General features: G+C 48.4%; 1 protein-coding gene across 2 annotated transcripts in view; it reads left to right on the plus strand.

Moving 5' to 3' along the window:
* Window positions 1–13,235, plus strand: part of LOC137434649 (cell surface glycoprotein MUC18-like) — a 128,450-nt gene that overhangs the window by 74,145 nt on the left and 41,070 nt on the right. The window contains exons 10-12 of one of the 2 annotated variants that reach the window (XM_068127802.2): window positions 9,771–9,912; window positions 10,283–10,410; window positions 11,851–11,995. In XM_068127802.2, coding sequence (XP_067983903.1) covers window positions 9,771–9,912; window positions 10,283–10,410; window positions 11,851–11,995 — 415 coding nt within the window. The remainder of the gene's footprint in view (window positions 1–9,770; window positions 9,913–10,282; window positions 10,411–11,850; window positions 11,996–13,235) is intronic. The other variant, XM_068127803.2, reaches the window with a different exon arrangement.

Raw genomic sequence — 13,235 nt, forward strand, 5'->3', positions numbered from 1 at the left:
CCATCTCCACACTTTTCCTTATCCTCCCATCCACAATCCTCTCCAGCACCTTCATGGCATGACCTAGCAGCAATAATGCCCCATGTACTTCCCCGGATCTTGAACATCCCTCTACCCCTTCAATATCAGCACAATTAACCCTCTCCTCCAATCCTACAGAATTGAACCCTCTCTCAAACATACATTCAACAACCTCTTCAGTCTTCATCCACCTGACTCAACTTCTCCCGCTGCAATTATCATCTCTGTGCACACCTCATCAATGCCTGGTGCTCTTCGCTTCCTCATCCTTTTCAATGCTGTCCGCACCTCCATGTCTCCCCAAATCCCTTTAAATGTTGGTCTCGCCACAATATTTCTCTCACTCTCAACTGCCCTCCCCAAATATCCAAAAATATCAACTGCTTGCTGTTGTTGGTTTGTTCCCTTAAATTGTCTCACTGTATGTGTATGGTTTTCATTGTAGTCAGGTGAGCCAGCTCGTGCAACGGCGAGTTTGAACCAGCCAAAGGTAGCGGACATACATACAAATGCATTCAGTTTCCCAAGGTTCACCCCACCTGCAGGTTGACATGTGGTGCAGGTTGTGGAGATGTCTCGAATAAATAAATACCAGACCAAAAAATAAATTCCACCTGTTGGTCATCACAACACCTGTTGGTCATCTAACACCTGCATGGCCCAATGACCTAATGTTTGCATACATTATGCAATCAGCATATTTTGTTGTCATTTAAAATTGTTGTATAGAAAACTGCGGTGACAGCGAGTTTCATTTTTTTTTTTTTTTTTTTTTTTTTTTTTTGTATACAAGATCGAGGCTCGTGAAAGAGCGAACATTAATCACACAGAAAGACAAACCGACACATAAAACATATAACATCGGGAGCGGTAGACAAGATGGGGAGAGAGGGGGAGAGAGGGGGAAGGACACAAACACAACATTTGAGAGCAGGGACCGAGAGACATGGAGACATCGAGAGATCTGAGAGAGGGCGAGGGCTTTGGGGGGGGGGGGGGGCATGGGAAGGGGGCGGTGGGAGAGGTATAAAACATATGGACACTGCCAGGACTTCCAGGAAAGAAGTTGGAATTTCAAACAAGGTGGATCTGGGGTGAATTAGCGGGGGTAGAAAAGATCAAGGTTTTGGATGGGGGAAGATAAGAGATGGTGGTGAACAGCTGTTTTAAAGACCTGGAGGGAGGAGTGGGATTGAAGGGAGTGAGGGAGTTTGTTCCAGAGGCGGGAGAAAAGAGGAATGAAAGAGTGAAGGTGAGCAGAGAGCCGAGATTTCGGCAGTTTAACCATCAGGGGGTTGCTGGCAGATCTTGTGCGACCTGTAGGAATATTTGGGGGACAGAGCACAGAGAGAGCTGGGGGTGCAAGGCCGGAGAGGAGTCGGTAGAAGACAGAAAGACCACCTACCTGCCTGCGGTGAGTGAGTGAAAGGCCCTCAGAGATAGCTTCATCGCGGGAGATTCCAATAATTCTGAAAGCTTTGGTTTCAACAGCGTGAAGCCGAGCTAGGTGTGAGGCAGGAGCACCGGCCCATAGGGGAGAACAGTATTCCATTGAGCTGCGGATGAAAGCCTTGTATGTGGTGAGGAGCTCAGGTGTGCCGAGGAAGGACTTCGCACGACGGAGGATGCCCAGTCGGCGACTGGCTTTGGAGGCCAGCTTGGAAATGTGGTTTTCCCAAGAAAGATCATGGCAGATAGTGAGACCCAAAATCTTGAGCGACAGAACTTCTTGGAGAGGATTGTTGAGAAAGTAGATGGGAGGGTTGTCCAGTCGATCTTTTCGGAGAGACATAGTAAGAGTGTGAGATTTGTCAGGATTGAAAGACATGTTCCACTTGTTTGACCAGTCTGTGATTTTGTCCAGGTCTTCAGAGAGTGAGGAGGCAGCAGACTGCCGATCTGAGGGAAGAGGAATGGAGCGGCAGAGAGTGGAGTCATCAGCAAAGAGATAGAGAGGATTTTCGAGAGAGTCAGAGAGATCATTGATGAAGACCAGAAAAAGCACGGGGCCCAGAACACTGCCTTGGGGAACTCCAGCCTGAACAGGAAGAGGAGATGAGAGAAACCCATTCAGGGCCACACGTTGACGACGACTAGAGAGGAAGTCCGCCAGCCATGCGTGGAGATTTCCATGGATACCAAAGGAGGAGAGTTTGGTGAGCAGAGCGGGGTGCCAGACCGTGTCGAGGGCACGTGATATGTCGAGGGAGACAGCTCTAATTTCCTGTTTGGCATTGAGGACCTCCATCCATTGTTGAGAAAGCAGAAGCAGCATGTCCAGAGTAGAGTGACCAGGTCTGAAACCAAATTGATGATCAGAGATCAAGCCATTGGAGAAGAGGAAAGATTTCATATCCGAAGCAATGATGGATTCCATGACTTTGCTGATAATTGGGAGAAGGCTGATTGGTCTGTAGTTGCTAGGATCTGTTTTTGCACCTTTTTTGTGCAAAGCGGTGATGTTGGCTGATTTCCAAGCAGATGGCAGTTGACCTTGAGCAAAAGAGAGGGTGAAGAGAACAGAGAGAGGGTGAGATAGAGCAGCAGAGCAGGATTTTAGGACCCGTGGGCTGATGCCGTCGGGTCCAGTTGCAGAATCAGAGTCGAGGGTTGACAGAAACTTTTCCACCTTGTCAGGAGGAAAGGACACGGAGTCCAGGAGCAGCAGGGTACGACTGGGTATGGTGGGTACAGAGAGGGATGGGTTTGGGACACAAGATTTAGAGGCAAACACAGAGTTGAGGCATTCAGCTTTTTCACGTGCGGAGTCAGCTGTGTAGCCGTTTGAGGTAAGGGAGGGGATGGAGGGGGAACAAACACCAGAAACGGATTTGACCAGACGCCACCAGGATTTGGAAGAGGGAGACAGATAAGAGAGTTCGGTCTTGAGAACGGAGAGATATTGTTTCCTGGCTCTCCTGAGGGTGGACACACACTTGTTTCGGGCTTTGTGAAAGGAAATGAGATTTCCTTCCGTTGGATTTGCTTTCCAGGAGACGAAGGCAAGTTGTTTCTGGGCAACAGCCTCACCACAAGATTCCGTGTACCATGGACGGGAGGAAGGGTATGACAACTGAAGACGAGATGGGATAAATCTGTGCATGAGAGAGAGCAATTTACTTTGGAAGAATTCCCAGGATGAGTTGATGTCAGAGGTGGTAGAGATGGGAGACCAGTCCAGATGATTGATGGCTGCTTGAAGACCGTGCCAGTTGGCCTGAGTGAAATGCCAGACTCGTCGACGCTGAGCAGGCTCCCTGAGGATGGTCAGAGAGATGTCCACTTTAACAAGGACATGATCAGATGATCCGATCGGAGCAGAAGAAGAGCAGCAGACATTTTCAGGGAAGTTAGTCATAACCAAGTCCAGAAGAGAAGATGTTCCGTTGACTGAGATCCGGGTCGGGAAATTGACAGATTGTGTCAGTCCCAGTGAGTCGCAGAAGTCCTTTGCTGAAGAGCCATGGCTGGTGAGAGAGGTACCCACACCCAGCCAACTGGCATGGTGACAATTGAAATCACCACATATGAGGAAGAGAGAGTTGGGATGAGTAGATAGAAGTTGGTCCATATCATCAGACAGCGAGATGTAGATGGAGTCATCACTGTTTGGTGGACGGTACAACACACATATGAACAAGAGGTGGGAGCGGAGGGGAAGCCGTAGCCAGAGGTATTCCTGGGGGTGAGGTGGAGAGAGTGCAGTGCAGGGCGAGTGAGGAAGAGAGTTTTTGATAAAGATAGCAACCCCGCCTCCAGGACGAGGCTCAGGTCTATCATACCGGAGGAGGGAGTAGCCCGGGAGAGATACTATGGAATCAGAGACATCATAAAGGAGGAAAGTTTCTGTTAAGCAGATCACGTCTGGTTTGACAGAAGCAACCTGTATGGAGAGATCAGTTAAGTTTGAACGAAGGCCCCGGATGTTTGAGGTCCATACCGTTAATGAAGAGGAAGGGGGAGCATCAGATACAGAACAGGGGGGAGGAGGGGTAGGGGAAGATGTGGAAGAGGTGGAAGAGATAGGGAGAGCTGTTGAAGGTGTGTCAGAGATTTCAGAATAGCTCGGAGAAAGGGAAGGATGGGGCAGACAAAAGGTTTGATGGTGATTGGGTGAGCCACAATGAGGTGTTATTTGAGGAGGGGGAAGAGCGAGGCAGAAGGTTGGGGGAGATGGAGGTGAGAGTTTGAAGGGGGAAGAAGCGGGGAGGACGCTTTGAGGAGGGGGAGTGAGAGGGGGGAAATTGAGAAGCAATGAGGGTGGGGAGATTTGAAGGGGAGGGGTGAGGGGGGAGTTTGGGAGGGAAGGGACAAGGGGAGGGATTTGAAAGGGATGGGATATGGGGGAGATTTGGAGGGGAGGGGTGAGGCAGGAGTCTAGGAGGGGAGGGGCGAGGGGGCGTCTTGGCGGGGAGGGGTGAGGGGGTAGTTTAGGAGGGAGGGGGCAAGGGGGGAGATTTGAAAGGGATGGGTGATGGGGAAGATTTGGAGGGGAGGGGTGATGGGGAAGATTTGGAGGGGAGGGGTTATGGGGAAGATTTGGAGGGGAGGGGTGAGATTGGATTTTTGAAAGTGTACGATTTATGGGAAACGAACATTTATTGCAAAATGAGTTTCTTGTGACCTTCGAGTTAAAAATACGTTTAAGGACGCTGGATGGAGGATGGAGTGCAGGAGAGTTTAGGGAATGTAGAAAAAAGGCACTATAGGAGATGGATATTTTTTGGGGGATGAATTGATTTGGTGAGCAAGTCGAAAGCAGCCTTTTAAAGAAGAAGAAGAAAAAGGTGTTATAAAATATGACGGAATACATAACTTGAGGGGAAAGTGTAAACATTGAAGGTTAATGAGTGAAAACTATCTGGGGAAATGGGGGAGAAACACGTGGTCGAAGAACGAACGAACGAATAAGAATGAATAAACGAATGAGAACAGAGAAGGAAATGTTTTTTATTTTTTATTTTATTTATTTTTTTGAGTTGAGATTTACACAAGGAAGTAGGCTATGGGTGAAAAGACTGGGAATACAGAGAACGAAAGTTATTGGATCACAAACGACGGACCGCTGAGAGAAAAACAAAGCCTCAAGGTTGTACAGTGCACACTGTACAAAGCCTCAAGACACGACACGGCAAACAGACGATCAATTTATGAAAGATAAACACCGAGAAACAACCAAAGTTGCACACAATAACTTCACACACCGAAAGATAAATACAGTTTCGACAAAATACAATTGTGAACAGACTTAACTTCGAAAAACGTGGAGACCGTGTGGAGCTTCGAAAATCCCTCCCACCGTCTCCGAGATCTCGCGAGATCATTAGTCCTTCACTGGCTGTTTCTTTCATTCCATTGTATATCAATGGCATGTGAAATTAATTAATGTTTTACATATGTGTAATGGTGTTGTTGGTGTTGTTGGGCTAGCGGCTAGGGTGCCGGCTTAGGATCCTAGGATCCTGGGTTCGAATCCTGGTGTTGGCTTGGCGGTTAGGGTGCGGGCTTGGGATCATAGGATCCTGGGTTCGAATTCCGGTCGATTGCTGAATTAACGCCAGGGGGGTTGACTCAGCCTGTCATCCTTCCGAGGTCGGCAAATTGAGTACCAGTACACTGGTAATTCCCTGCTTGTCGTTAAAGGCGGCAAAAAGGGTTGGCGTCAGGAAGGGCATCCGGCCGTAAAACATTGCTTCAAAAAGGGGACGGAAAAACAACAACAACCACGGTCCCCGAAAAAGGCCAACCCCCGCTTTGCGGGGAAAAATGGCCTCTAAAGGTGGTTATTTTTTTTTTTTTAATATATGTGTAAGGTTGAATCCAGGTGTTGGCTTCGCTGTTAGGGTGTGGGCTTGGGATCATAGGATCCTGGGTTCGAATCCTGGTGTTGGCTTAGCGGTTAGGGTGCCGGCTTGGGATCCTAGGATCCTGGGTTCGAATCCTGGTGTTGGCTTGGCGGTTAGGGTGCGGGCTTGGGATCATAGGATCCTGGGTTCGAATCCTGGTGTTGGCTTTAGCGGTTACAGTGCCGGCTTGGGATCCTAGGATCCTGGGTTCGAATCCTGGTGTTGGCTTAGCGGTTAGGGTGCGGGCTTGGGAGCATAGGATCCTGGGTTCGAATCCTGGTGTTGGCTTAGCGGTTAGAGTGCTGGCTTGGGATCATAGGATCCTGGGTTCGAATCCTGGTGTTGGCTTAGCGGTTAGGGTGCGGGCTTGGGATCATAGGATCCTGGGTTCGAATCCTGGTGTTTGCTTAGCGGTTAGGGTGCGGGCTTGGGATCATAGGATCCTGGGTTCGAATCCTGGTGTTGGCTTAGCGGTTAGGGTGCGGGCTTGGGATCATAGGATCCTGGGTTTGAATCCTGGTGTTGGCTTAGCGATTGGGGTGCCGGCTTGGGATCCTATGATCCTGGGTTCGAATCCTGGTGTTGGCTTAGCGGTTATGGTGCCGGCTTGGGATCCTATGATCCTGGGTTCGAATCCTGGTGTTGGCTTAGCGGTTAGGGTGCCGGCTTGGGATCCTAGGATCCTGAGTTCGAATCCTGGTGTTTGCTTAGCGGTTAGGGTGCCGGCTTGGGATCATAGGATCCTGGGTTTGAATCCTGGTGTTGGCTTAGCTGTTGAGGTGCTGGCTTGGGATCCTAGGATCCTGGGTTCGAATCCTGGTATTGGCTTAGCGGTTAGGGTGCCGGCTTGGGATCCTAGGACCCTGGGTTCGAATCCTGGTATTGGCTTAGCGGTTAGGGTGTGGGCTTGGGATCCTAAGATCCTGGGTTCGAATCCTGGTATTGGCTTAGCGGTTAGGGTGTGGGCTTGGGATCCTAGGATCCTGGGTTCGAATCCTGGTATTGACTTAGCGGTTAGGGTGCGGGGCTTGGGATTCGACATATCACGTGCCTTCGATACGATCTGGCACCCCGCTCTGCTCACCAAACTCTCCTCCTTTGGTATCCATGGAAATCTCCTCGCATGGCTGGCGGACTTCCTCTCTAGTCGTAGTCAACGTGTGGCCCTGAATGGGTTTCTCTCATCTCCTCTTCCTGTTCAGGCTGGAGTTCCCCAAGGCAGTGTTCTGGGCCCTGTGCTTTTTCTGGTCTTCATCAATGATCTCTCTGACTCTCTTGAAAATCCTCTCTATCTCTTTGCTGATGACTCCACTCTCTGCCGCTCCATTCCTCATCCCTCAGATCGGCAGTCTGCAGCTTTCCTCACTCTCTGCAGACCTGAACAAAATCAGCCTGGGCAAACATGTGGAACATGTCTTTCAATCCTGACAAATCTCACACTCTGACGATGTCTCTCCGAAAAGACCGACTGGACAACCCTCCCATCTACTTTCTGAATAATCCTCTCCAAGAAGTTCTGTCACTCAAGCTTTTGGGCCTCACTGTCTGCCATGATCTTTCCTGGGAAAACCACATTCCAAGCTGGCCTCCAAAGCCAGTCGCCGACTGGGCATCCTCCGTCGTGCGAAGTCCTTCCTTAGCACACCTGAGCTCCTCACCACATACAAGACTTTCATCCGCAGCTCAATGGAGTACTGCTCTCCCCTCTGGGCTGGTGCTCCTGCCTCACACCTAGCTCGTCTTCACGCTGTTGAAACCAAAGCGTTCAGAATCATTGGAATCTCCCGCGATGACGCTATCTCCGAGGGCCTTTCACTTAATCACCGCAGGCAGGTTGGTGGTCTTTCCGTCTTCTACCGACTCCTCTCCGGCCTTGCTCGCCCAGCTCTCTCTGGGCTCTGTCCCCCAAATATTCCTGCAGGTCGCACAAGATCTGCCTGCAACCCTCTTATGGTTAAACTGCCAAAATCAAGACTCTCTGCTCACCTTCACTCCTTCATTCCTCTTTTCTCCCGCCTCTGGAACAAACTCCCTCACTCTCTTCAATCCCACTCCTCCCTCCAGGTCTTTAAAACGGCTGTTCACCACCATCTCTTATCTTCCCCAATCCAAAAACTTGATCTTTTCTACCCCCGCTAATTTCACCCCAAATCCACTTTTTTTAGGTGACTTTTGACTTCTTTCCTGGAAGTCTTTGGTGTCCTTGCGTTTTATACCTATCCTGCATCCCCCCAGGCCCTCTCCCTCCAAAAACATCTCCCGATGTCCCTGCTCTCAAATGTTGTGTTTGTGTGCTTCCTCCCCTTCTCTCCCCATCTTGTTGACCGCTCCCCTTTTTATATACTTTGTTTGCTTGTTTGTTTGATTTGTTTGTTTGATAAATGTTAGCTCTTTCACGAGCCTCGACTCTGTATAAATAAAATTTTAAAAAATCCTCGGATCCTGGGTTCCAATCCTGGTGTTGGCTTAGCGGTTAGGGTGCCGGCTTGGGATCATAGGATCCTGGGTTCCAATCCTGGTGTTGGCTTAGCGGTTAGGGTGCGGGCTTGAGATCCTAGGATCCTGGGTTCCAATCCTGGTGTTGGCTTAGCGGTTAGGGTGCGGGCTTGGGATCCTAGGATCCTGGGTTCCAATCCTGGTGTTGGCTTAGTGGTTAGGGTGCGGGCTTGGGATCCTGGGTTCAAATCCTGGTGTTGGCTTAGCGGTTAAGGTGCCGGCTTGGGATCCTAGGATCCTGGGTTCGAATCCTGGTGTTGGCTTAGCGGTTAGAATGCTGGCTTGGGATCCTAGGATCCTGGGTTCGAATCCTGGTGTTGGCTTTGCTGTTAGGGTGCCGGCTTGGGATCCTGGGTTCAAATCCTGGTGTTGGCTTAGCGGTTAGGGTGCCGGCTTGGGATCCTAGGATCCTGGGTTCGAATCCTGGTGTTGGCTTAGCGGTTAGAATGCTGGCTTGGGATCCTAGGATCCTGGGTTCGAATCCTGGTGTTGGCTTAGCTGTTAGGGTGCCGGCTTGGGATCCTCGGATCCTGGGTTCCAATTCTGGTGTTGGCTTAGCGGTTAGGGTGCGGGCTTGGGATCCTAGGATCCTGGGTTCCAATTCTGGTGTTGGCTTAGCGGTTAGGGTGCGGGCTTGGGATCCTAGGATCCTGGGTTCGAATCCTGGTGTTGGCTTAGCGGTTAGAATGCTGGCTTGGGATCCTAGGATCCTGGGTTCGAATCCTGGTGTTGGCTTAGCTGTTAGGGTGCCGGCTTGGGATCCTCGGATCCTGGGTTCCAATTCTGGTGTTGGCTTAGCGGTTAGGGTGCCGGCTTGGGATCCTTGGATCCTGGGTTCCAATTCTGGTGTTGGCTTAGCGGTAGGGTGCGAGCTTGGGATCCTAGGATCCTGGGTTCGAATCTTGGTGTTGGCTTAGCTGTTAGGGTGTCGGCTTGGGATCCTAGGATCCTGGGTTCGAATCCCGGTGTTGGCTTAGCGGTTAGGGTGCTGGCTTGGGATCCTAGGATCCTGGGTTCGAATCCTGGTGTTTGCTTAGTGGTTAGGGTGCGGGCTTGGGATCCTAGGATCCTGGGTTTGAATCCTGGTCAATCGCTGAATTGACACCAGGGTGGTTGACTCAGCCTGTCATCCTTCCGAGGTCGGCAAATTGAGTACCAGTTCACTGGTAATTCCCTGTGTGTCGCAAGAGGCGACTAACAGGGTTGGCGGCAGGAAGAGCATCCGGCCATAAAACATTGCTTCAAAAAGGGGCCCAAGGTGCCTGCAAAAGGCCAACCCCTGCTCTGCGGGGAAAAATGGCCTCGACAGGTGTGTTTTTTTTTATCTGTGTGTAAGGTTGGTTTAGCACAGGTTACATAAATTATACGATCTCTACTTTACTTTACATGGGATTTGTTTCTTTCCAGGGTCACGCAAGAGTGTCTGACGGCACCAACCTTAAGCTGGACCACGTGAATCTCGACACAGCTGGCCAGTATTCCTGCATCGCATATCTGGTGGCCTCACAAAATATCTCCAAAACGCAATCGATTGATATTCGTGTGTTTGGTAAGTTATCCTCGCAATGCGGAGGCCTCCATTACATCCGTTTCCAAAAAAACCAGCAACTGCCACGGATCATTGCACAAAGTCCACATGTTGTCCTTCCATGGGAATATCCCGCTGATCCTATGCACGGCTTTGTAATTAGTTTTATCCCAAAGATAAAATCTCCAAAGACATAGCCAGATGAGACAGAAATAAACCTTTTAATTAACATTAAGGTGCCATTTTTGTTTGCCAGACCCCCTTTTATTTTTTTTCCACCAAGTGGACACATTGAGCGTAGAAATCAACCATGAATTTGCTGCTTCCCCTTTCTGTGCTTCTCTTTCCTTTTTTTTTTTTAATGTTGATGTTTATGCAATCGTTGTTTCAGGCCCGCCGACACTGGGTGTTGCAGAAGAGTTAATCACTGTGTATTACTTCATAAGGCAAATTAGTTTAAGCTGCAGAGCGGTGGCAAATCCCAAAGCGACTGTCACTTGGAGCGCAAATGGCACAGTGGTATGTACGAACTTATGCAAAGTTGCTTTGGTTAAAAAAAAAAATGTTTCAAAAAAAAGTGAAACGAATCACACATTTGTTATTTAGATTTTGTTTGTCTACAGAGTTAGGCGATGAGCCAGACCCCCCAAATTGACCGGTCGGTACCATACAGATGGAGTAAGGCTCATTGTGATTTTTAGCAAGATATATGTCCCTAGATATGAAAATAAAGTGATAGCAGTGTATAACTCTCGGCCATCTCTGTGTTATCACCCGAAATATTATTATACGCCTGCTTCGCTTCGCCAAAAAATGTGATATTTGCTAAAATTGGAATAAATGTGTTTTTAAGGACCACAGAGTGCCGAGATCGAGATCGAGATCGTATTTGTTCGAGAGATCATGATAAACCTAGAGTGTGGAGCAAGTTTGCATGCATTGTGAAATATAATGTAGCTGATGTTACAAACCTACTTTAGGATACTAGCTAATACCAAAAATTACACTGAGATACCAAAAGTAGTAGATGAATAAACCTAAAATGTTCAAAAGCTGTTTCGTTCCAAAATATCAAAATTAGGGGGTATGGTTGAACATATTTTGAACTTTGCCAAAATATGTGCCCCAAACAGCCACCATATTACAAAGTAATGATATATTCCAATGCAGTGGTTCCTTGCGAAGGTTTTGAGGGGTCAAATGTTACTCTGGGAGTTTTCATTTTTGAAATATTGACAAAAATGTACAATATGAATTCTGAACTCGAAGCGATTTCGACCACTTTTTCACTAAATTTAACATATTTTTTGTCATTATATCAATATTTTGATAAATAACCCCCACAAATGTTCTATATTTCTATTACTATATTAGTTGGCATCCAGTATGCAAATTATTGGCACTCTGTGGTCCTTAAAAACATATTTATTCCAATTTTAGCAAATATCACATTTTTTGGCGAAGCGAAGCGGGCGTATAATAATATTTCGGGTGATAACACAGAGATGGCCGAGAGTTATACACTGCTATCACTTTTTTTTCATATCTAGGGACATATATCTTGCTAAAAATCACAATGAGCCTTACTCCATCTGTATGGTACCGACCAACCCCCTTGGCTCATAGCCTAAGTCGAGGCTCATGGAAGAGCTGGTACACTAAAGGGACCAGGTGGAAACAGGACAAGAGGAACAGTAGAGAGAGGCGGGCGACACCAACATTGGAGTTGAAGGACAAAATAGAGGAAGACTTGGAAAATTCTCAGGAGGGAAAACTGGAAATTTGGAAGGAGGAGGGGTTAGGGTGGAAGGCGGGAAGGGGCTAACGAGGGTAGAAAAGATCATGGGTTTTGGATTGGGGATGATCTGAGACGGTGGCGGATTCCCGATTTTGAATCCCGTGCGGGCGCATTCAACTCTGTAGTTCGTATAATGTTTGTTTGTTTGTTTTTTCCTGCAGAAATTATTGTTAAAAAAGAAGAAGCATCTTGTGATTAGTAACCTTGTTGTCAAGCAAGAGTCTATCGTTGGCAACACAATAACGTGTGAGGCCAGGAATCCTCACGGGGTGGCGACGAAGGTGTTTCGCCTGAGGAAGGTGCCGTGTGAGTGCAAAGCACTCACTCCTACATACCCAACAAACCTTCACCTCATGATTGAGACACGTTGAAGGAAAGATTCATGACTTGCTCCATCAACTAAGTTTTCATGTGATGCTCCACTGTTTTGAAAAATACAGCCCAAAGGGGACTTAAATTATATCTTTCAGTCAAATGGGAACTTCTCTGTAATAATACCAATTAAAATTGATGTTCATCTAATGATTAAATAGACATCAATTTAAATCGGTTACTTTTCCTTAACAATAAGTTTTGTATTTTTTATCATCGGGGTTATGGCCCATAGGAAGTCGATGCACGTACATCAGGAGTGCAATATTGAGTGACGTGCACTTCTAACATAGTTGATCACTTGTTTTATGATGTTCTCTTTTTGGGAAACCTTTTAAAAATGAAATACCTTAATGAACCTATCCCGACTAACACTCACTCCAACCTAATCCCTGCCTGCATTCGCTCTATCCTCACTCCTGCCTACGCTCACTACACGCTCACTCCTGCCTACACTCACTACACCCTCCCCTCCACCTGCTCTTGCTCCACCCTCACTACTGCCTGCACTTGCTCCACCCTCACTACTGCTTGTGCTTGCTCCACACTCACTACTGCCTGCACTTGCTCCACCCTCACTACTGCCTGCACTCACTACACCCTCACTACTGCATGTGCTTGCTCCACACTCACTACTGCATGTGCTCGCTCCACACTCACTACTGCATGTGCTTGCTCCACACTCACTACTGCTTGTGTTTCCTCCACCCTCACTACTGCCTGCACTTGCTCCACACTCACTACTGCTTGCGCTTGCTCCACACTCACTACTGCCTGCACTTGCTCCACACTCACTACTGCTTGCGCTTGCTCTACACTCACTACTGCTTGTGCTTGCTCCACACTCACTACTGCTTGCGCTTGCTCCACACTCACTACTGATTGTGCTTGCTCCACACTCACTACTGCATGTGCTTGCTCCACCCTCACTACTGCGTGTGCTTGCTCCACCCTCACTACTACCTGCACTTGCTCCACCCTCACTACTGCATGTGCTTGCTCCACACTCACTACTGCTTGCGCTTGGTCCACACTCACCTGCTTGCGCTTGCTCCACACTCACTACTGCCTGCGCTTGCTCCACCCTCACTACTGCCTGCACTCACTACACCCTCACTACTGCATGTGCTTGCTCCACACTCACTACTGCATGTGCTCGCTCCACCCTCACTAC

The sequence above is a fragment of the Myxine glutinosa genome, chromosome 9 (genome assembly GCF_964187855.1).
Source record: "Myxine glutinosa chromosome 9, kmMyxGlut1.1, whole genome shotgun sequence".
In the NCBI taxonomy this organism is placed as follows: domain Eukaryota; kingdom Metazoa; phylum Chordata; class Myxini; order Myxiniformes; family Myxinidae; genus Myxine; species Myxine glutinosa.